This window comes from Sciurus carolinensis, chromosome 4 (genome assembly GCF_902686445.1).
Source record: "Sciurus carolinensis chromosome 4, mSciCar1.2, whole genome shotgun sequence".
NCBI lineage: Eukaryota > Metazoa > Chordata > Mammalia > Rodentia > Sciuridae > Sciurus > Sciurus carolinensis.
In genome coordinates, this window is record NC_062216.1 from 46,163,710 (window position 1) to 46,190,155 (window position 26,446).

Here is a 26,446-nt window from a genome sequence, read left to right on the forward strand (position 1 = left end):
AGCAATTGGATCTAATTCTGGAAAGATATACAGTACTTAAGTAATACAATTAAATAAATACAATTTTCTCATATTAGACAAAGATGCCAAAAATATGCAATGGAGAAAAGATAGCCTCTCAACAAATGGTGCTGGGAAAACTGGAAATCCATACGCAACAGAATGAAAATAAACCCCTATCTCTCACCCTGCACAAAAATCAACTCAAAATGGATCAAGGACCTTGGAATCAGACCAGAGACCCTGCATCTTATAGAAGAAAAAGTAGGTCCAAATCTTCAACATGTTTGCTTAGGATCAGACTTCCTTAACAGGACTCCCATAGCACAAGAAATGAAAGCAAGAATCAACAACTGGGATAGATTCAAACTAAATAGCTTTCTCTCAGCAAAGGAAACTATCAGCAGTGCGAAGAGAGAGCCTACAGAGTGGGAGAATATCTTTGCCACTCATACTTCAGATAGAGCACTAATTTCCAGAATCTATAAAGAACTCAAAAAACTCTACACCAAGAATACAAATAACCCAATCAGCAAATGGGCTAAGGAAATGAGCAGACACTTCACAGAAGAAGATCTACAAGCAGTCAACAGATATATGAAAAAATGTTCAACATCTGTAGTAATAAGAGAAATGCAAATCAAAACTACCCTAAGATTCCATCTCACCCCAATTAGAATGGTGTTATCAAGAATATAAGCAACAATAGGTGTTGACAAGGATGTGGGGAAAAAGGTACACTCATACATGGCTGGTGGGGCTGCAAATTAGTGCATCCGCTCTGGAAAGCAGTGTGGAGATTCCTCAGAAAGCTTGGAATGGAACCATCATTTGACCCAGGTATCCCACTCCTAGGCCTATACCCAAAGGACTTAAAATCAGCATACTACAGTGATGTAGCCACATCAATGTTCATAGCTGCTCAATTCACAATAGCCAGATTGTGGAACCAACCTAGATGCCCTTCAATGATGAATGGATAAAGAAACTGTGATATATATATATCATATTATATATATATATATCATTATATATATATATAATGGAATATTATTCAGCCATAAAAATAATAAAACTATGGCATTTGCAGGCAAATGGATGAAGTTGGAGAATATCATGCTAAGTGAGATAAGCCAAACTCAAAAAACCAAAGGCCAAATGATCTCGCTGATAAGCGGATGATGACACATTATATGGGGTGGGGGGGGCAAGAATGGAGGAAGGAGGGACTGTATAGAGGGAAAAGGGGAGTGGGAGGGTTGGGGGGAAGAAAAAAAATCAAAGCATGAATCAAAAACATTACCCTATGTAAATGTATGATTACACAAATGGTATGCCTCTACTTCATGTACAAACAGAGAAATAAGATGTATCCCATTTGTTTATAATAAAAATGAATTTAAAAAAGAAGAATTTAGAGAAATTTCACATTTTCAAAAATGCTGGTTTTTGTTTTCTAGAGCAATATAATTTGTCACCTACTTAAACATTTCTATTGGTCCATATGTATTCATGTATCTTATCTAATAATCCAAATACATAGCTGACCTATGGTGTGACTAGAGAAATACTTGATACATTGAAAAATTTTCTCTGATATGCAGAAACTAATCCAAAATAAGGGGGGGAGTTCATTAAAAATAGAAGAAAAATTAGTGCAATAGACAAAGGGGAATGAGGGTAGGGAGGAGGGATGAGATAACGAAAGAACACTGAAATGAATCTGACCTCACTGTACTATGTACATATATGAATATATCACAGTGACTCTCACATATATACATAAGACACTAATTTAAAAATAAAAAAAACATAAGTAAATAGCAGAAAGATCAGTAGAGTAGAGGGAAGGAAATGTGGGGGGAGTACTGGATACTGAATTGAAACAAATTATATTCCATGCCTTTATAATTATGTCAAAATGAATCCTAATATTATATATAACTAAAAAGAATCAATGAAAATAATTAAAAAGAGGGAAAAAAAGAAAATTGCATTTGAATGGTAAAATATAATATTTCAAGCCCATACACTGGTGGTTACAAAAGATGGTCTGTTTTCACAACATAAATGATTAAAATAAACACAGTAGGCTTTTGACACACTTTAAAATCAAACGGAAGAAACAGCCAAATATATGACATGGTGATGACTAAGCTCCTTATTGAACATTCTGTAGGGTTAAACACATGCTCTCTGCCTTTGGATTTATGCTACATAATTTAGAATGTCTAATGATTTTTAGAAGTAAGGTTGCTAGCATGAAGGAGGCAAGGACATGCTCCTGAATAGTTGCTGTAAACTGACCTATTTCTCATTTCTTTCTAACATTCCACACACAGTTCTCACACTTGAAGGTCAGAAAATTTGTCTAAAATATCTTAAGACCTACAAACTGTTGTTTAATTCCCATTTTCTCCAATTCCAGGAAAACTAACCACAAGAATATCACATTGATCCAATAAAAAGTTTATTTTATGTTATATTCAATGAACTCTACAAGAGCTCAGCATCATAATATTTAAGTGAATTTTGAATGTTGCTTTGTACCAGCTAATATAAACTCAGCATTTATTTTATTAGAATTAGCAAGTCTTCTGTTCTATTTCTTTCTGTCCTGTTTCTTATTAGTGAGCGGTATCTTGGCTCTTTCAGAATGTCAAATTAATTTCCAGAGCTGGGCTGAAGTTCTGAACTATCTTTCACAATGTGATTTTGACTTTGTCCTGTGAATCTTCCAGCAGGTCAGAGGATTCCCAGAAGATCAGGAAAGTACAGGGTAGAAGTTTACAGAGTGCAGAAGACCAATGCATCGTCACCTTTTAATGAAATGTGCCAGCCTAGTGATTAATAGTGTAACTTTGATGTCCTGAGAAACTCTTAATTGAAAAAAAAAAAAAAAAGTGTTTCTCTTTTTTTGCAAGGACAGAACCATTTTTCTTTTGTTTTTGTTGTAATTATCAGAGATGTTTCACTAATCTTATGTATGAAAATGACTGCTAACATTCATATACTCTGTTACAATATACAACAATCCTCACCAAAATACAACCTAGTAGTTATTGCTATTTTGAATAGTACAACCTCACTACTGGTTCTATTTATTTATTTATTTATTATTACTTTTAATGTCTACTTGCAACCAAAATATCAGGGAGGGTTCTTCCCAAACTACCAAATTCCACTTTCATTTGATAGTTTAATTCAATGTTTTTAAAAACTATCTCTTTATTGACCTTGTATTATTGGATATTTCTATCTATCCATGTATTTATATCTAATTTCCATTCTTGTTTGGTATCAATTTAAATTGTCACAACATTTATTATTCTACTTTCAATATGTTGATGTGCATTACATTTGCATTATAAAATATAATAATTTATACTGCTATGTACTACCTTATTTTTATGCATATACTTTTTGTATTCTAGAAAAAATGATAAAAGTAGTTTTAAAAACACAAAAATGTAACAAAATGTGAATAAGAATGCCAACTAAAGGTATTTTGATAAAACTAAGAATAAAAGTAGGGCAAGATCAGAAAAAAATGTGAGCATAATTCCATCTTTATACAGTATTTATTTTTCAACTTCAATTTTGATTTCAGCAGTGAAAGGGAAAAGTGACATAGTTATGTAATATAGTAGCATAATTACAGGAAACAAAGGTCTTAGCATTTATTTACTTATTTATTTATTTATTTTTGCAGTACTGGTGATTTAAACCAGTAGCACTGAACTACATCCCCAGCTCTTTTGTCTCACTGTGGAGGCTGGTCTCAAACTTGTGATCCTCTTGCCTCAGCCTCCCAGGTAGCTGGGTTTACCAGTGTGAGTCACCTTGCCCAGTTCTTGGCATAAATTGTTAAGGAACTTATTGTGTAGAATTTCATAAGGAAATCATCAAACAGAATAGTAAATAATGTGAAAATAATTTTAGAATAAGAACAAAAATTTGTGTAATATGGCTTCATGTTGTATCATCCATAAAAATTATAACTATTCTTAAATGGAATTCAATAATTATTTTTGAATGGTATTAACAAAAAATGTCTTCTGTATGTATATCTTACATATCTGTCAGCCTACACATATAGAGTAACCAGAATATATTGCTCAATCTCCTATAAACATTTTTCTCAGCTGGAATTTTAGTAGAAGTAAATAAATGATACATGCATGGAAAAATAATTCAGGTTAACTTATTTTTGTAGATTCATCTAAGAAATGAAACAAACAGATTATAAAGTTACTTTAGTACCTTAAGTCTTAGCGATTATCATTTAGGGCATAGTCTTAGAGAAGTTGATGGAAGCAAAGCTAGGTCTTTCTCATATAAAAATGTGAATTTTATCTGTAAGCAGCAATGTTTTAGGGTTTAAAAACCTTCAGGGAGGAGAGAGACAGAGATAAGGGCAGAGTATTTTAAACTGGGCATCAAAAACTAATGGTAGAACTTACAAATATAGCATATGATACAGCATATCTATCTGTTAATGTAAATGTTATATACCTATATCTATATCTACATATCTATGAGGGATAAATTATATTAAACTTGAAGCAAGTTAGGTATTTTGATAGAGCTGAAATCTTTTGTATTCAGATACCTTATATAATGTTGCAGCAGGAGTGGAAACAACTTCTATTTAGGGAACTCCTATTTTCCATTCCCTCACTAGGGTTAAAGAGTTCATTTTTTTCCTGAGAGGGAGACAAAGAAAGAAAATACAGTCAATGATTGCATGGCAAAATCCATGTCTCATCTGCAAATCTCTCTTGTATATACCAACCTTATTAGAATTAGGTTATAATCAAACATTATTCATAAATAACAAAAGGAAATCTGCAGCCTCAAGTCTATGGTCACATATTGGTGATGCATTTGAAAGAAATAAATTTATGAAATTATTTTTTGTCAGTGTTGGGGATTGAACCCAGGACTTTGAGCATATTAGACAAGTGCCCTACCACTAAGCCATATCCCCAGCCCCAATAAAATTATTTTCTACATCACAAGTTTCAACCATCTATCAACTTCCCCAATCTTTCCCAAATTATATTGTGTTAAACAAAATATGTCTTCAAGAGAGTGCAAGAGATGTGACCAACAATCATTTAATTAAATAAATCAGTAAATCAGTGCAATTTGACATAGGGATATCACATTCATGTATTATTTCTCTCTCTCTCTCTCTCTCTCTCTCTCTCCATATATATACACATTTATGTTTTATTTCTATATGTATATATTTATGTGTCATTCATACATACAATTTATGCATTATTTTCACATGTCTAAAATAATATATATATTATTTCACATGGGGAATGAAACAAAAATTTAAGGAATGTAAGATAGCAACTCATTCAATTTTGTGCATCTTTTTTTTTTTTTAAATACTGTTCGTTCATTTACTGCTTTACTTATTTATGACCTAAGAAGAAATTCAGCCTCTTTCCTAGTTTGCAATGCCTGGTTTCCAGTAACTTTAGGTTAGGCAGGTCTCAGGACCCACAGGGCAGTACACCGTTTGATTTGCCAGAATTTAAAGGAGTATATTTAAACTTCTCAGGGGGAGATCAAATACTACTATTAGGGGAATATATTTCTCCAAACTAGATTTTTTGCTTAACTTTAAACATGCAATGAAAATTTTATAACATAACAAGTTTTATTTTGCCTTAACTGCCAGGAAACTCAGAGTAAAATTCAAGTTCCAGCCCTAGGAACAAGCAAAAAAAATAAGTGCATGGGCATATTTATTTCTCATGGTTTAAACAGCCTTTAGTACTGTTTATAGATTTTAGTGCCCAATTTAACATTACTCAAGTTTGTAGCACAAGATCTTTATGGAAGAAGTACTGTTAATAAAAACATAATTTTTAAAAGGCTTTCTTCCTCTGTTTACATTGAGATTATATCTATCCTTTTATTGTTTATGGGAAATATTAACAGTGTATAAAAAGACTCCCAAAATCCTGTTATGATTTCACAACTATGAAAGGAATCACTGATTTCTCACATTTCACTAGTTCTGTAATTTAGTAGAAAAATCCCTTTAAATCAATATTTACTATATTATATCCATTATTTTATTACATTTGGAAATTTCTTGTTTATTTTTATTTTCACATAGGTAGTTTGTTTTGTAAAACAACTAGTTATTTCCTCACAAAAACATTATTTTAAAATAATGAATCAATTGTGAGACACAGATAGGGATTATTTTCTTCATGTATGAGTTCATTAGTCTTTCTAGGCTATCTATCTACAATTTTTATTATGAATGTGACTAATGATCAAATTGTAAACAAGTAGTATGCCTTTTATAGCAATGGATCACAGTTTTCTCATTTCACCTCTTACCTGGCAACTCACAAACAAAAATAGAATTTGCAAACATTCCTCTCTTTTACACATGTACATACACTTTTTTATAAAAATGTAATATATGCTTCCAGATGCTATTTGTTCTCTAACTTGAAGTTACTGTTATATCCATAAAATGAGAAGAGTTTGTTTTTTACTTATTAGTTCTCAACATTTGCCTCTATACTTTTCCCATTTTATTTATTCATAAAGAAGAATGAGCTCATTAAAAAATAAATAGTACCTAATGAACATTTTTTTTTTTCTTTTTGTAACAGGGATTGAACCCAGGGGCACCTAACCACTGAGCCATATCCTCAGTTATTTCTATTTTTAATTTTGAGACAGGCTCTCATAAACTTGTTTAGGGCCTTACTAAGTTGTGGAGGCTGACTTTGAACTTGCTTTCCTCCTACCTCAGCCTCCAAAGCCACTGGGATTACAGGCATATTCCACTATGCACAGCCATTTTGGTATCTTGCAAATTTGTAAAATCCGTATGCTAAAAAAAAAAGTTCCATAGACAAACTAGCTAAGATATAAATTTATTGTTTAAAAAGTATACATTTTAATTGAACTTCTAATTTGAAAAAGGCATAAAACAAATAAATAAACAGATTGCTGAAAAGACAGTAAGATGTGAAAACTTTAATCCAAGTTTTCTATAGATACAGTGGCAATAACTATAACTGAATGCTGTTGGATTATTAACCAGTTAAATAGCAAAAAGTATATCTGGTTATTGTAGTTGCAAATACTATATCCTATAGATGTTCTAAATTTAGTTGTGCCCTCTTAAATTTATATTATTGCTCCATATTTGTATTGTCTTCTTGTGCCAAACATGCCAAATATATAAACCTTCTGTGGAAAAATTATTCCTTAATCTCTAATCCAGGCTCTTTGGAATTCTCACATATTAACTATAAACTAAAGAAACAACCAGGAAATAGGATGAAATAAGTGCAATTCAACAGAAGCAGTGATGCCCTAGTATAGATTGTCTAATTTTTCCAGCAATTGGAATTCTCAAATACAGAATGTTAAAGTGCTCTATATAACAACATTTAGGATGTAAATAGAAGAATAAGAGAGAGATTTTTAAAATAATATTGAAACTAACATATTTGGTCATTCAGACTTGAATGAAAATAACCAAAGTATGTCTTCATGAAAGGGTATTTGTAAATTGATATTTTAATGGGTAGTTTAATAACTAACACAACTAAAATAAGAATTAATATGAGACATAAAGCCCTAAACTACCATGCATCAAAGAATGATCACAAGATGGAAAACATGAAAGCTAAAAAATCATGAAAAGTAGAATGAAAGAAGATATAAAGCATAACTACCATAATTTCATGTGGGGGGGTTGTAACACTGTAAGAGAAGCACTGTTGAAGGGTTGACAGGTGACAGTTCTCCAAAATTGATGAAAGACATGAATCATCATATTCTGGAATCAAAAAGCATCATAGGCAGAATTTTTTCAAATAAAACTTTATAAAATAATATTTAAGTAATAGAATATTTCCCATTATGAAATCTATAAAATGCATGTGCAGTTATTGCACATTATTTATTTAAAAATCATTAAACTCGAGCATGGTGGTGCACACCTGTAATCCAAGTGACTTGGGAGGTTGAGGCAGGAGGGTCACAAATTAGAGACCAACCTCTGCAATTTAACAAAGTCCTAAGAAACTTAGTGAGATGCTGTATCAAAAAAGAAAAAGAAAGTAAGAAAGAAAAAAAATACGTGTACATGTACTTAAAGGGGCCTGGAGAGGTAGTTCAGTGGTAAAGTGCCTCTGGGTTAAATCTCCAGTACCAAAAAAATAAAAAATAATAAATAAAAAACATGAATATAATATCTTTATACTAGAATTATTTTGAAAATGTTAACATATAATTGTCATTACTTTGGATTCTGAAAACCATTAGCGATTCAGTCTAGATGAGAAGTCAGCAATCTAGGTAGGACTTTCAGCTGACTGCTTTTATAAAAAGCATTTTTTTTTATTTTTTATTTTTTTATTTATTTTTTTACGTTTACATAGGGTAATGATGTTTCTTTTTTTTCCCTTCCCCCCCACCCCTCCCACCCTTTTCCCTTTATACAGTCCTTCTTTCCTTCATTCTTACCGCTCTCCTTAGCCTAACTCTAAACCTAACCCTAAACCTAATGCTAACCCCTCCCACCCCCATTATATGTCCTCATCCGCTTATCAGCGAGAACATTCGTCCTTTAGTTTTTTGAGATTGGCTTATCTCACTTAGCATGATATTCTCCAATTTTGACCATTTGCCTACAAATGCCATAATTTTATCATTCTTCATTGCGGAGTAATATTCCATTGTATAAATATGCCACAGTTTCTTTATCCATTCATCAACTGAAGGGCATCTAGGTTGGTTCCACAATCTGGCTATGGTGAATTGAGCAGCAATGAACATTGATGTGGCTGTATCTCTGTAGTATGCTGATTTTAAGTCCTTTGGGTATAGACCAAGGAGTGGGATAGCTGGGTCAAATGGTGTTTCCATTCCAAGCTTTCTGAGGAATCTCCACACTGCTTTCCAGAGTGGCTGCACTAATTTGCAACCCCACCAGCAATGTATGAGTGTTCCTTTTTCACCACATCCTCGCCAACACCTATTGTTGCTTGTGTTCTTGATAATCGCCATTCTAATTGGGGTGAGATGAAATCTTAGGGTAGTTTTGATTTGCATTTCCCTTATTACTAGGGATGTTTTATTATAATATAGTCATACCCAATCACATCTTGTTTCTGACTCCTTTTACACTACAATAGCAGAATGGAAAATTTTATAATGAAACCTCATGGCATTCGCAGCCTAATATTTACTATCCATCCCTTTTAAAATCTGATCCTTACTCTAGATGAAACCCTTTTTAATTAATTACCCCAAGAGAAAAACACATTGCTACATATCATCACCTTATAACACATTCTGTAATAGATCCACCTATAGCTTAAAAGCATTTGAAAGCATATAGTGTTATGAGAGAAGTCAGCATGATTAAAGAAAGGGGAATATGGAGAACACATGAGATAGTACAGGAAGACTTGTAAGGGCACTGAAATGTAGGGGCTTTGGAGATGAGAAACACTGGGACATTCAGCTTCTTACAGAGGAGAAAAAGGATAGTCTATCAGGGTAGGCAGATTTCTACATTTCTGGTATCTCGTGGTTAGCTCAAATACGAAAACTATCTCTTACCCCACCATCCCATGGATGTTGATAAAAATGGTGACCCTTGCCCATGAAGACATTTAGAGAATGATTATTTCCATGTGTGGTTCCATGACACTCTAGGGCATCAGAAGAAGGTGGCAGTAGATTTGTATAACCCAGGTCTAAAAAGGTCCTATATGATTTTTGTCCATATTATCAGCTACAGTTTTAATGTATAATTGTGTTTACCTACAAGAAGATGGTTATTAAAAAGAGCATATATAACAAGTGCTTGTAAAGATGTTGGTAAAAGGAAATGCTTATATACTATTGATGTGAAAGTAAATTATCACAGCCGTTATGAAAACCAGTATGGACAGTAGTTAAAAATATAACTACCATATGATCCAGCAATCCCATTACTTGGTTCATATCCAAAAGAAATTAAATCAGAGTGTTGAGACATCTGAAGTCCATTGCCACCCATACATAACAACCAAGAAATAAAAACAACCTAAGTGTTTACCAGGTGATGAATAGATAAAGAAATTGTGGCATGTATATACAATGGAGTACCATTGATCCATGAAAAGTAATGAAATCTTGTGATTTGTAATAACACGGAAGACGCTGGAGATTATTATGCAGAGTGATATAAATCAGACTCAGAAGGACAAATACCTCATGGTCTCACTTGTATGGGGAATATAAAAACATTGATCTCATAAGAGTTGGTGGTTACAAGAGACTGGAGAAAGAAGGGAAAGGAGGGGATGGAGAAAAGTTGATCAATGGATACTGTTACAATTAAATAAGATTAGGAAGTTCTGGTGTGCTATGGCACAATAGGGTCACACTATATGACAGTTATGTACTTTACTCTCCAAAAAGCGAGAATAAAGAATTTTGAAAGTTTTACCACAAAGAATGATAAATGATTGAGAACTTAGATATGTCAAATTTGATTTAAACATTGTACTATGTATACATATATCAAAACATCACAAAGTATCCTATTAATATACAGTTTTTGTGTTTTTTAGCAGTTAAGATAAATTTTAATTAAAATTTACAAAAAGAAAGACAAGAAATGTCTGAGTGCTATGTATCCAGGAAAATGTGGACCCATTTTTGTGAGCAGTCTTTTCCATAGAAAATAGGACATTGAGGGCAAATGTATCTTAATTTAGAGAGCTATAGTTTTTACATGGGTTTGGCATGCTATGGGAATTGTTTGAAATTACTTTTATTGAGCAAGTTATAATTTTCTGCTTGATCTATGGATTCAGACCGTATTTCATATATAAAATTTCTTGTCAGAGAGCTTTTCAGAGGTCTGTTGCTAATCCTACACCTCAGTCAGTAGGTTAGATGTCCTACAACTGAATTCAAAAGGTTTGCTTTTTGATGAGCGCTACACCAATTAGCAGGACCAGAAGATGATAGAATGGAGAAAGATTCGTCAGCTGCCAAGAGTAAGGAAAGCACTGGAGTTATCTGTGAAACTTTGTTCTTTCAGATAATGGAAGAATGGGGATTTTATTTTGGGAGTCTATATATATTCATTTTAGGAGCCGGCACATTCCTGAATATGTTCAAATTAGGGTATATACTTTTGGGTGTGATCAGTTCAAGGTCACAGAGTGTCTAGTAAAAGATTAAAATGACTGACAAGAAACACTTAAAGATGGCAGTCATGAACTCTTCTGGGCATAATCAATTCAATATCATAATGAGAAAAGTCTTCTCTAGGAACATAAAAATTAACTATAATGCTTCAGTGATCTTGGAGATCATGATGGTTTCTTCATAAGTTCCCACCTAAAACTTTAGCTGAAACAAAAGAAAGTAAACTTTAAAGCTGTGTTATTATAGAAATGTTCCTTTAAAGGTGGCTCTCTCACTTAGGGTTCATTAGTATTACTCAAAGTCCTATGAAGAACAACACATGAGCATCACTTGGAATCTTGTTACAAATACAGAATCTTAGGCTTAATCTTGAATCTGCAGTTAGAAAAATCTGCCTATGATTTGCATGCACATTACAAGCATTGAGGTAATCTCCCTAGTCATGTCATGTGCTATTTGATATGACATATTCTGGATGCTGAGCTCAGATACTATAGCTTGTTTTGATTAAGAAAAAAAAAATTGCTTTATTTCTTCTGTACCCAAATCCTCATCATTATATTTTCATGGAAGGTGGTGGAGGGGATTGATTTATATTAGTGTGAAATAAGTCAGAATTTTGACTTTTCTGCGGTCATTTGAAGAAGTAACTTTATAGATATTTCCACCCACCCCATTTATTTTATTGAGGAAGAAAAGGATAAGAATTACTGCAGCTCTTTGGAGTAATGTTTATGCAAATTAAAATAGGAATAATGTCTATTTTTTCATAATTACACTACTAGATAAAAGGTAATGTATAACTATAATTATCAAACTAATTCAAAGCAAAAAATCATATAGTGTCAAATACAAAGTATGCTAAATGTTTTTTTGCAAGATCTGTTGCTCAAAATTCATACTTTTTTTTTAATCATATTTCTTTAGTAACTAATATGGGAACTGTATTAATCTGTGCTCTTTGGAGAAACAGAACCAATATATAAAGAGACTTATTTTAGAGAATTATCTCACATAGTTATGGGGAATAAGAAATTATAGGTCAAGTAGTCAGCAAGTTGGAGGCACAGGAAAGCTGGTAATGTAGTTATAAACTGCATCTGAAGGCATAAAACTCAGAAAAGCCTATGGTATTAGTTCTAGTGTAAGTTCCAAAGCAAGAGAAGACCCATGTTCCTGTTCAAGGATAGGATGGGAAAGAGAGTTCTCTTTCACTCTGCCTTTTTAATCTATTCAGGCCTTCAGCAGATTGAATGATGCCTCGCTATATCGTGAGGAGTAAACTGTTTTCCTGAAACATACATGAATCTCATTGAAAATTACCCTTACAGACACACACACATCAAATAATATCTAACCAAATATTTGTGAAACCTGTGGCCCAAATCGACACATAAAATTAGCCATCAAGGTAATATAACCATGTTGTATTTATTTGATTTTATAACCAATTGTTTATTACTTTTATTTCATATTTTGTAATTCCATTATTTTGCCTTTATGGAAAAATGTTTGTCATAAATAATTTATTTCTGTTTTCCTTACCTGCCCCTACACAAATTAAGTCACAATACACCTACAAACACCAAGTAATCTAAAAATGTGTTCTTCATGTTTTCAGATATTTGAATCTTTTAGCAAGCCAACTAGATCTTAAGAGAAAGAAAAAGGAGATTTCAAGAAGTAGGAATTTAATTAACATGAATGAAGACATTTTTAAGGAAAAAGTAACCCAAAATAAGTTTCTGTGTTCCAATTCCCTACCTCACATTAGAAATTTCTCAAGAAAATTACATATTTTATTTGACAAAGTTGAATTTCTTGTTTAAATATGTTGTCATTTTTAAAGTTTAGAATCCATAGATCTCTCGTTCTTTCTATGGTACCAATTTCAAGCAAGTTTGAAAAAAATAAAAGCCAACTTAATTGAGGCTTTCAATTTTTTCTTATTCATTTCTCTCACATACCATGAAGTCTACTTCATATGCAAATAGGCATCTCCAAGTTTTTCTTCCTCTCTTAACCTCTATTACATACAAAACCAAATACGAATAATCATCATCATCATCATTACCCACATTACCATTATTAGTATTTACTAAATAGAGATCAGGTAGTGAGTGACTCTGGAAGCTGAGGCAGGAAGAGAGCAAGTTTGAGGCAAGTCTCAGCAAGGTTGTGGTTGTGCTCTAAGCAACTTAGTGAATCCTTGTTTCCAAATAAATTATAAAAAGGGCTGGAGTTGTAACTCAGTGGTAAAGTGCCCCTGTGTTCAATTCCCAGTACAAACAGTTTAGGGTAGCTAATAGTTTTAAAAATTTTGCTAGCCTTCCGCACACCACATCCATTGCATTTTACCAAGGCCTGTGAGTACCAACTTAGAGACACAAAGTAGCATTTCATTATAAAAGAAATAATCCTTATTTCTTTGATGCATATAGCAAGTAAATTAAAGGAATTAGTTCCCTTTAAAATTAATTTTTAAGGGCATATAAGTTGTCTGAATGAGTCATTGAATGGCAGAAAAACCTTAGTCTTATTCATTTACATTAAATCTAAAGATTTTCCATCTCACTCTTTGTAGCAGACTTTTGCTTTTACTTTAAAATTTCCTTATGCTCTCCAAGTCTATATATTCTATCTAAACAAGGGCCAGTCTCCTATATAAATTGGCTGGGACAAACCTCAGTCCGGCTCCCACAGTGAGCATCCTGTCTGGGCACAGAGCAGTAACAGTAAAAATAAACAGAGTGGGCACCTTGAGGTTCGTGTGAGGACAAGGTCAACCTGGAGAAAGACCTAAGGAGCAGCGGAGAGGAAAAGTAGGGAACCAACCTCAATTGGTGGTACTGTAAATATTGTGTGACAGGAAGAGAGGTATCTTAGGAAATTTGGTGCATCTGATTAAAACAGTCGTAGTCTCATCTCAACCTGGATCTTTATTACCTTAGGTAGAGATACTATTTTTCCCTTTAAGGATACATATTCTAGAAGCATTCATTTCCTAAGCCTACCCATGACGGCAGTTTGAGTTGTAGTGTTTAAGTGATGTAGGAAGTGGCTATCTACCAAGGATTCCCTGTAAGTGGAATGTCAAGTGTAAAACTTCTTGTGGCATCATTATGGATACGTATCATTAATAGTAATTGGGATACAAAAGACTTCAGGAGGATTATAGAGTCCCATGATTCCTATATCATGATTAAGAGGCTGGCAGGAGCCAGAAGGACATTCAAAAGTTGTAGAACATTCTCAGAAGACATCCCTAACAGTGGCCTCCATGACTAGATAATTTATAACAGAAAAAGAACCAGAGTAGGAGATTCTCAATACAAGTATTGGAATAGAAATGCACCAAAGATGATTTTGAATAAATACTGTTCCCTGCACTACTTCACATTCAAGTTAAAATGCAAACATTGAGAATTTGAGAAGTCATATTAACATATTCTTTCATGATCAACATTTCTACTTTGAAAATAAAATTTTCAATATTTAAATGATTTACAGTCAGAAGGAAATGAAATTTTGTGTGATATTTTTATCAAACAAAGAATTCTAAAAAAAATTACCTGTTTTGCAGATTCTTAAGTAGGTCAAATAGTTAAGGAAAAGAATGAAGTGGGTGCCTTGGGCACAGAGATGATGAATATAAATTGAATCATAATGTGATATGACTTGTTCCACTTAAATGGCTTTTTAGAATCCTTGCTCTGAGAAAAAAAGAGAAAGGGAGAGAGAAAGAGAGGAAGTTGAAAGAGCTCTATAAATGCTCTGTGACATACAGATAAATCTAGATGAACATAGGTAGTCTGGGCACATTAGGTTGCAAAGGTGCTTGGTTCCGTTCACTCAGTTGACATGCCTTTGACAATAAATTCTATGTCAAGGACACAAACTATGCTTTCAAAAGCCTTCACAGGAAAAAGGGCATGACAACACAAAATGTTTTCAGGATAGTTCAGTCAAATGGAAGATACTAGCAAATGAATGGTTAAAGTAAACAAGAAGGCCTGTGAGAGATACTACAATAGATATCAACATGGACTGTTTAAAGAAGTGGAAGGTGGGAGCTGAATTCAAACTCTGGCGGGAAAGGAAGACTTGACTGGGACTTTGAGTTGGGTCTTGAAAAATGACTGTGATTTTACTACAAAAGGAGAAATGGATGTGAATTAAAGCACCAGAAGCAAAAGGTGAGAATAAATAGAAGTGGTATATATTTGAGAAAGATGGAAAATTTGGGTAACACTCACAAGGAGAAAGTAGTGTGGAATGAAGCTGAAAAAGTAAAATTAGATTATATTATAAAATATCTTGTATGTTCCAATGTGAAATGTTTCCAAGCCAGGAATGAAAAATCAAAGATAATTATTTTGCTTTAATTCAAGCACACCAATATTTTTTATTTGAAAATATTTTATAAAACTAACACTGAATTTAAAATAGAACAATGTGAGCAGGAAGGAGCTATTGTGAAGTGAGTTTCTGGCTTATTGTTCAGTGGGCACATGAAAGACAGTCATACTCTTCTGACACAGCTGACTGGAATATTGGAGGATCCAAAGATAATGTAGGATTATTGAAAAAAACTATAATTTCTATCTGTGAAGGAAAGAAAATTTACCTAGCAAAATCCTATAAATTCAACTAATGGTATATCAAATTCACAACATCTACACTGAACAAAATGGATAATTAATTTGATGTTCTTCCATGGAACTAAGTTAGGCAATTGCAAAGGTGATAAACAGCTAAGGATGTATAGACATAGGAGAATGAAGAGATATTGCAAAACAGTGTCCTTCAGAGACAAACCCACATAAATACAGTTATCTCATAATAGACAAAGGTGCCAAAAACATACATTGGAGAAAAGATAGCCTTTTCAACAAATCGTGCTGGGAAAATTGGAAATTCATGTAGCAAAATGAAATTAAACCCCTATCTCATATCCTGCACACAAATCAACTCGAAGTGGATCAAAGACTTGGACACTAGAACAGAGAGAGACCCTGTGCATAATAGAAGAAAAAGTTGGCCCAAATCTCCCCCATGATGGCTTAGAATCTAACTTCCTTAACAAGACTCATAAAGTACTAGAAGTAAAATCAAGAATCAATAATTGGGATGGAATCAAACTAAAAAGCTTCTTCTCAGCAAATGAAACAATCAATAATGTATAGAGAGAGCCTACAGAATGGAAGAAAATCTTTACTGCACGTCCCTCACATAGAGCATTAAACTCTAGGGTGTATAAAGATCTCAAAAAACTTAACACCAAGAAAACAAACAACCCAATTAATAAATGGGCAAAGGAACTGAATAAACACTTAACAGAAGAAGAAATATAATTGATCAACAAACATATAAAAAAATGTTCAACATCTCTAGCATTTAGAGAAATGCAAAACAAAACTACACTGAGGTTGCATCTCACTCAAGTCAGAATGGCCTTCATCAAGAATACAAGCAACAATAAATGTTGGTGAGGCTGTGGGGAAAAGGTACACTAATACAATGCTGGTAGGGCTACATATTGGTACAACCACTATGGAAAGCAGTATGGAGACTCCTTAGAAAACTTGGAATAGAACTACCATTTGACCCAGTCATCCCACTCCTAGGTTTATATCCAGAGGACTTAAAATCAGCATACACAGTGATGCAGCCATATCAATGTTTACAGCAGCTCAATTCATAATAGCTAAACAATGGAACCAACCTATGTGCCCTTCAACAGATGAATGGATAAAGAAACTGTGGTATATATACATAGTGGAATATTACTCAACCTTAAAGAAGAATGAATTTATAGCATTTGCTGTTAAGTGGATGGAATTGGAGAATGTTATGCTAAGGGAAATAAGTCAACCCAAAAGATGAAAGGCTGAGTGTTTTCTTTGATATGCAGATGCTAGTTCACAATAAGGGGAGGAGAATAGAGGTACTCTGGACTAGACAGAGGGGAGTGAAGGAGGGGGGAGCATGTGGGTAGGAATGATAGTAGAATGAATCAGACATTATTACCCTATGTGCATACATGATTACATGACCTGTGTAACTCTACATCATGTACAACCAAATGAGAAGTTGCGCTCCATTTATGAACGATGTGTCAAAATGCATTCTACTGTCACGTATGACTCATTAGAACGACAACAACAACAAAAAGAGTGTCCTTATCTCAAACCTGAGAAAACACAATAAAACAAAGCAAATGTTGCTATGATACCAAACCCTTTATGATGGCAATATGGAATTTGAATCTTATACTTTAAGGCTATGTGTGTGTGTGTGTGTGTGTGTGTGTGTGTGTGTGTGTAGTTATGCGTTTATAGGTGTGGGTGTCTTTTAGGGACTGGAATACTGAACAAGACTTTAAAGCATGTTGTTGAATTTATTTTTTATTCATTTTTAGATTTTGTTTTGATATTTTAGAAAACCTAGAAATAAATGACCTCAAAGACAGTATCTCATGGTGGACGACAGGGCAGAGTATAGACACAAATTGGTGAGTTCTAATATTGCCTCTGTCATTTATTAGCTATGTGATTTGGAGCAAGTGACTTAAATTCTCTGTGCTACAGTTTCTTCAGCTCTAAATTAGGAGTGACTGTTTCCATTACTATTATTAATGAAGCTCCACAGTTATAATGAGGAATAAATAACAAAGCAAAACTAAGTGCTCCCAACACAGGCTAGGCACTGACCTATGCATTTTATATATATTGTCTCATTAATTCTCTTAACAAGCCCACAAATTATTTACCTGTATCTTACTGATGAAGAAACTGTGGAACAGAAATGTGGGTGACGAGCCAAGTCAAGCAGCTAGTATTTGACAGACAGAGGACATAAACTCAAATAACCAGGGTCCATTCTCTGTCGTTTGATGACTCATTCTTGACCCTACATGGTGCTTTATGTAAAGGTTCACAGGTAGATGAGCTTATATATGTAAATTATTTAGACCAGTTTCTGTCATTGACAAGTAGCAGTGCTACCTGCTATTCCTCATACAGATATTTCTATGAGAACAAAACAGTGAAGCTGGAGAGCATAATGACCTGGAGCCAAATTCCTTATATGCCTGTAATACCTAGGTCATGTCATCCATATAACTAATATGTTGTTAAAGACATCTCTGTCACAGCATCCTGTTATTGCCAGCATTCTTTGTTTGCTTGCTTAACTTTCTGGTTTATTGTCCATACAGCCAACCAGTTTCTGAATTCCCTAAGAGAAGAAAGTCTGTCTCCCTTGATTCTCTTTGGCATGCAGTAGCTTGCAGAAAGCCGAATACGTCATAGATACTCAATAAATAATTATGATAAAGAAAAGTGAAGAAAATAAAAATAAGATTAATTATTTTTCCGGCCTTACTTGCACAATCTATCTCAAAAATATTAAGAGAAGAAAAAGAGAACAGTTCATGTTTTTTCCATAACCACTAGCAAAGGGACAGACACGGTCACATGAAGAATGTGAGCAGAAGCTGCTGAACAGCACCACTGCCTTCCCACTGAGTCTGCTGCCTGCTTTCTCTCGAAAATACTTAAAGAGGCAGGAATGCCATTTATGCAAAAGCCATAGTGCTGTCAGCTCCAGAAGACTATAGAATACTTTATTTCTATTATGAGAAATTTCTTGATTTGGAAATAGATATTTAAATCCAAAGATTTTTTTTCTGCAAAAAAGAGAAAAAACACAGATTTTATTTTTACTAGTATGTGGTGCAGAATAATATGCCAACTATTCACTTACCTTTACAGAACTTGAACATCTTGTCCACAAAATAACTTTCTCCCCTTTATGTTCTCAGCAAGTATAAACCATATGAGGGTACTAGTATGTCTTTTTTAAGTATTAGAATTAGATACTAGCATTCTAAGTTTTAGCACATGGGCATATATTACAAATGAAAATAAAGAAGGAATACAAGAGAGTAGAGAGTAATAAAATTAGTGGTAGTTTATCAATGGAGGCATTTAAAGAAATAAACACATGATAAAAAGACCTCATGAGTATTCAATTCTTTAGGGAAAACATTTTTAGATGTCAATAATTTTGGCAAGTGATAGTTTCTTAGTATTGATTCTAATGTAGAAATGTGTTTGATATCACACTTACATATTGCTTTAGATTGTATTCACATTAGATGGCTTCAAGTTTCTATCATTTTCTTCATACTTACTGTATCACATATGAGCATTTGGGTTAGGATTGAGTGCCTGTTGTGTAAAAGTTTATTGTGTTGTATCTAAGATAAATGAGGAATGACTTTAATGCCCAAATATCAAATATGGTTCTAAGATCACTATATATACATGTGCAACATGACCACGTATGTAGCTTGTCAGTGAAAGTGATATACTTATATGCATTGACTTTGTTTATCAAAAGCAGTTACTTGGTTTTGGTTCAATTTAGTGGATCACATTTTAACAAATCAGTATAGCATAATAATATAATTTTGTCCACATGAATACAGTGTAGAGAATTTCTCATTATCTCTGATAGCTCTGTTTATAGTTTTAGTAAGTAAAGAGATTGCTATTGCTATCATAGTAAAATTTTAATCTGGATATAAAAATTTAATTCTGCGAGGAAATTTAGTGGAATAATGTCAAGAGAAGGAAACTGTGCCAGGGAGAGAACTTCAATAGAATCCCTATGGTTCAAGTAAAAGTGAATTGATATCTTGTAAACAAGACACACAGTGATTAAAGTTTCAATTCTAACCAAGTCTGTTTCTCTATTAAATCAGATGAAATGCCTATTGCTTTTGAAAATTGACTTTTCTTGGATCTTAACATATTTAATATAGCAATAATTCTTATAAGATCCTTACATAGTTTGTAAATTATACATACTGATGTTTCTGCTATTATTTTTGCTGAAGTTCACAGAAATTTATGTTAATGTGTATAGCAATTCAAATGAAAATATGTTAACTCATCAATTAAAAAATCCAAAAAATCCCGTATCTTTTATCCACAAAAATACTGAAAGGATATAAATGAAAATTCAACTAACAATTTTTAAAGAATTTTTTTGAACTATGAGGTGCTTTGTAGAGTTCTTATTTCTTATACTCAAATAAATTTTATTGAATTCATAGCTTCTTGATAAAATACTTTGGTTGAATTTTATCAACATTGAATGCAATCTTTTATGTGCATTTATGTGTTTACACAAAACATCTTCATGTCATTATTAGAGATAGCAGTGTTCTTACTGGGTGTAAGATAGCTGTTTGCAAGCAGTACTTACTTAGTCAACATTCTATATTATAAATTTGCATTTTCTTATCACTTAAAATGAATGATAGAATTAATTTAAGATACTTCAGATGTTTTCAAAGTTGAATGTCTGAAATACAGATGAACCTGTGGAACAAAGACTAGATTTTTTTTTAATGCAGAAACAAAACTTTTGTGGTAGAAAAAAAACTGACTTGTTTTAAGAGCCATGCAGAGAATAAAATCAACTATAATAGTTTTTGGTGCAACTATCCATCAACAGAATAAATGCACTCTTCAAACTATGGAAACTTACTTTTAGAACTCAAGTCATAGTTGGTGCATACTAGCAAAATCCATTTTTGAAAGAAAATATGTGTGCATTGTGCATCAGGCACAAGAATATATGTGTGTGTGTGTGTGTGTGTGTGTGTGTGTGTGTATGTGTCTTTTCTGATCTCTTTGCATCTGGTCATAACAGCTCAAAGCAGCTTTAGGAAAAAGTCCATAAAATATACCTGTGTGTATTCAAATCACAAATTCCAAATCCTAATCTTGGAGGAGTTTTTGTATAGTTTGTATATAAAGCACTCGCATAACAACATCAATGTAGAGGTGACACAGTGCCTCAATGTGAGTGTGGTATTGGGAGAGATTTTCATAGAATTTCAGTATCGAAAAGGCAACTCCATGAGGGCAGATTTTGTTCTATATTCTGATCACCAAAATGTTCCAACTTCTAGAAGGCTGCATTGTGCATAGTGAGTATTCAATGAATATTTGTTGGATGAATGAATGAACAATTTGTAAATGATCATCCTACATTCATTATAGATCATAAAAATGAAGGTATGGGTAATCACGAGTTATTTGTGTGAGACAAATGATGGGAAAAGCTCAATATGAAGTCTCCTCAGGCAACCGTATTGTCCTTTAATAATTTTACTATTAAGGGCTCAATCAGTGATAGAAGTCAACATCTAACCAGAATTAAATAACTCAAAAGAAAATTTCCTATGAAGCATCTTATTTCCTACAGACCTCCTTATTTAAACCATTCTATAATTCAAGATCATTTGCACATGAGGTAGATGAACAAGGGAGTATCAATTTTTTATATAGATTTTTTTAGTCACCCAATATACACTTAACCAATGCTTTCCTATAGTGGCATGTTAAGTAGGGCATTTGCAACTGTATACATTTGACTGCCATGGTCCTTGTCACATGAATGTTTCCTCTTGTTATATAATTAAGTGAAAAAAGAGAAAAACAGGGAAACAAAGCAGACAAACACACATCAACACGATGAATTAGTCATATGATTCAGGCTTTAAACAAAATAAGTGCAGTTTTGAAATTTGGGGATTAAGTGAATCCATAGTGACAGTGATCAGAGGAGGCAATTTTAAGGAGTTGTCATTTAGGCTGATTCTGAAAACCACAAGTTAAACCTATAAAAGGGACATCCACATTGGGATTGGATGTAGAATATCTGTGCAGGCAGAAGTATATGCCACTGGGAAAGAGAAACAAGAGGGGTGCTCTACTTTTCACTCACAATAATCAGTAGAGTTGGAAATGCTTGCATCTGATAGTTAACACCGGCTGATGAAAATGAAAACATTTATAATCTGCATAGTAATTACTATGAGGCACTCATTTCTTTTGTATTGTTCAACCAATGTTTGGAATGTAAAAACAACTGCTTAATATTTTAAAACAGAATTTTTATAATACTGAAATACAGTATAATTTCATATACATTTGACTATATTTATATTTTCTATTTGATTTATTTATTTTATACATGTTTCCCAGGATAGTCCACTGGTCTTACAGTCTGACAGAAATGTAACAGTGAATGCAAGAAATCACATGGGGCAGTTAACTGGACAGCTGACAGTAGGTGAGTGTTTTGGGGTAAAAATTACTTGTAACTTCTTACTCCATTTAAGTTGGAAAAAGTTAAAGTATGCAATTTTTCTAGTATGTAATTCACAGCCCAATTATCTTGTACATGATTTTATGTGCCATAGACTAGTTATGATTTCCTTTATTTAATAGTTATTCTTGACAATATGTTATTGTGGGACTGAATTACATTTGTTGTGCTGCTCATTTCTCCTAAAATATGAAATGTACCATTTTCCTAAAAAATGTTTTCATAACCCATATTAAAGCATAATCAATACACTTTAAAAATATGTGAAATAATATCTAATATAATATCATAAGGTCTATGTATCTGTGTTTTAGATAATTTCCTGATATTAAGTGCTTATAAAAATTAGCAATTATGTAAATTATTAAATATAATAAATGTTAATATTTATCAATTACTTACAAAGTTTTTGTTGAAATTATCTACTTACTAAGGATTTTAGGACGAAAGTTATGATTTGAGGTAAAATATTAAGTATTCTTCTATTATCAAATACATTTTAGGCAATCATATTATAACAACATACATATTATTTTTATTTAACTCAAATTTTTATAAATGACAGATTGAAAAGTCAGTTGCAACCATGTAAAATTATACACAGATTTGATTTGAATGCAGATGCTGAAATAATTTTAGAACTATATCCGTTCTGTGACAATATTATGTAACATAATTGTAGAGCTTTAGTTCAATACCAATATTTATCTATATTACAGTTCTGTTAAACCACATCATATATACATGGAGATAGTGAGAAAAAATGTAATTTTATGATTTCGAGGACTGGGTTATCTTCATTTTAATGCAAAATTATTGTCATTTAAATGCAAATGTATGTCTTAATTATTTGTAGTTAAATCATAGAAAAATGTAACATTTAAAATGTGATATTTATAAACACTAATTTTTATTGTGTCCAATTCCTTTATAGTTATATGAATATTTTTGTTATTTGCTTTAATGAAGTTGAAAAGGAAACATTTTATACATTTTTTTTCTAAATATGTAATTCATTTCATTTATAAATGTTGAATTTGATTTTGCATATTTTTTACTGCATAAAAGTTTGTCATTAGATATCTTTTAATTGCTATAACTGGACAGAATTTTGTGACAAGTAAATGTATCAGTTATGAAGGAGAGCTACAGCAAATTGATTAAAAATTAGAGGAAGGCAGTATTTCATGGATGCAGATCTGATTCAGAACATCAGTTCCTCAATTTAAATGTTAATGAAAATTTGTGATTGTTATTTTAGAACTGTGTATGCAGGCCTACAGTAAAAGGTCTATAGCAGGCAGGTTTCTTAATATCATAATTTTCTTAAATTTGAGAACCTTTCACAAAATTTAATTCTCTTTTGCTTTCATTTCTTCATATTAAAAAGTTCTTAGTGGAAATATCAAAATGCAAAACAAGCACTAAAGACTATGCACCCAAGTCCACTGTCAGACATAATAGCTGCATAATTCCTGCCAGTAGGGTGAAACAACTATTTTGGTTACAGAAATTGTAAACAGATGCCCTTTTCATTTCACTGGAGGTCTTCCTGAAAGAAATTTAAAGAATATATTGTGTTTGTATGTTACTCAGCTTTTCAAACTGATTTATTGTAGTAATAATATTTGCCAAATTAAAAAAAAAAGGAGAGGGAGAGAAATGCTAAACTTACTTTAAGAGTAGCAAATTAATAAGTTATGGCATGACCAATTATTTCTCTGGGAACATGTACACTTATTCCAGTATGGTTTAATCTAAAAACTGGTCCTTTGAATGTAGCACTACTGAATTATGTCTTTCACTGCTTTGCATTTTTCAAAAGAAGAGGGAGACTAGGACTGGGGCTGAGAAGCTCATGTATTCACAGTTGAAGGCAAAACATAGAGAGCAATTTAATAGTTGGATTAGTAGCAATAACATTTTTCTCTTGGAGACTCAGTTTTCTCATCTCTAAAACAGGGATAATGACACTTAGGTAAGAATAACTTCAGTGTCTTCAAATGGTAGGTAGTGATATATTGAATTTAGCATTGTTTTGATGATGGTAATTGAAATTATTGGTGTGACTTAAATTACAAGTGCATTGGTTTTTTGTGAGAAATTTCATGATGATTTTTTGTTCTATGTATCTCTGTGATGGTAGTTAAGGTATATATGTTAGGTTTTGACATTATTGCAGGGATATGTCATAAAAATCACAGATAATGTCTATGTGGAAACCTGACTCAAGAAATTATGAATATACTTTATGTAAAATTTGAAGATATAATTGGATGAATTCAAGCAGTGTAGACAGACAACCTTCATTTTTAAAGACTAATTGTAATCATGTTAACATTAAATAACTAACCTTGTTTTTTTTTTCTTTCAATTTTTGTTTAGGGACATGTCCTTGATTAAAGTATTTAGATGTGATACTATTCTTGCCCATAATTATTTGTCAATATTTAAAATATTACAATATGTCTTATAACATTTTAAAATATTTTAATAACATATCATTTTAATAAAATATTTTAATAAAATATAATATTTTAACAAAATGTGACAATTTTTAAATTATAAAATTGAGAATTATGAATAAGAATTATGAATAAGAATTTCAGTTGTACTTCCTGTTCTAAGTAAAACAATTGTAAGTTCTACATATATGTCAATTTCTGTTAGAAAAGCATAATCAATTCTATTAGTGTAACAGACTTTGGATAATTTTTCCAGATTTTATTCTTATGGGAAATGAAAATCTGCTTTTTCAGTATCTACTTTTCCAGTTCGTCTTCAAAATTCTGTGTAAGAGAGTTAGCAAAGCATGTATCCATTCCCCTTGTATCTTTCTCTTTGTAAACCCACCTTCCCACTAATTCAGTTCTCGGGATATGCGCAATCCAGGTACCAAGCAGGCAGTGTGTTCATTCTAATCCAGATTCACTCTCAGCAAATGAAACCAAATTATATTCACCCAATAAATACACAGACAATATTTCATACATACCTGCCTGCTCAAATGTAATCAAACTACATTTAATCTTTTTAGACTTTGTGTACAAAAATCAATTTGACAAATATTTTTGTGAACCTAAAAGTACCAAACATCCCACTAAGTCTAAGATTCTAATTTTTCTTGACCTTCATAACTTTGGAGGAGATTAATGAACTCAAGTTTCTTCCTCCAAATTTCTCTTCTTAGAGTAAAGCTGAAAGAGAGGAATGAGATTGTTGGTTGAGAAGTGGTTAAAGAAAGTACAACATCCCGAGAGGTCAGACTCCCTGAAGAAAAAGCAAGAACTTTCTTAAACAAGTCTCAGAATCATGCTCCAGGTCAAAATTTTCTATTATTTGATCTATAATTACTACGTTTGTTAGAAGAACATTCCTTTTTTTATATAGACAACAAAAATGGTTTGTGATTTTAGGTGTTATATGTTTACATGTGTTGATAGCATGGTACTGTTTTTCATAATTTTCCATCAAATAATGTTGATAGAAATGTGAATTATGTACCATCTGTGCACAGCTTCTCTTTATTATGTTAGAAAACTGCTGCAATGTCATACATAGAATAAAAATAATTTTAGGGTAGTACAAATGAAATGTTCTTGTGTAGTTTTGACATAAGCTTTGTTTGCAACACCAATAATATAATACCTGGCACTGTAGTAATAGAATTCACTAAAAATATAATGTTTCCCTCAATGTAATTAGTTATCTTTTATTTACCAATAAGTCTGAATAATAGACTTAAGATACTTTTATAGGTAGTTTAAAAATAAAAATGTTGATTTCAGTAGAATGATTGATTTTTAATAAATCTTAAATGACTGTTAAAATAGACTGTTTTTACTTGCCATAAAATATATTTTTATATTATATCATTTTTTATATTTATGAAATAAAATCTTTTAATAAAACAATGTCTAAAACTAATATTACTTATTGCCCTCTCATGACTTTTATCAATATTCTATAGCTAGAGGATTGAAAAAGAGGATAAACTTGGAAATTTAACCAGAAATAGTCTTAATAGGTAGAATTAGTTTTGTTTCTA

At 32.3% G+C, this 26,446-nt stretch overlaps 1 protein-coding gene across 1 annotated transcript in view; it reads left to right on the forward strand.

Annotated features, from left to right (window-relative positions):
* Sgcz (sarcoglycan zeta) overlaps positions 1-26,446 on the forward strand; it is a 1,063,315-nt gene that overhangs the window by 922,423 nt on the left and 114,446 nt on the right. Inside the window, exon 4 of the mRNA XM_047550434.1 lies at positions 22,275-22,362. Within this exon, the coding sequence (XP_047406390.1) occupies positions 22,275-22,362 (88 nt within the window). The remainder of the gene's footprint in view (positions 1-22,274; positions 22,363-26,446) is intronic.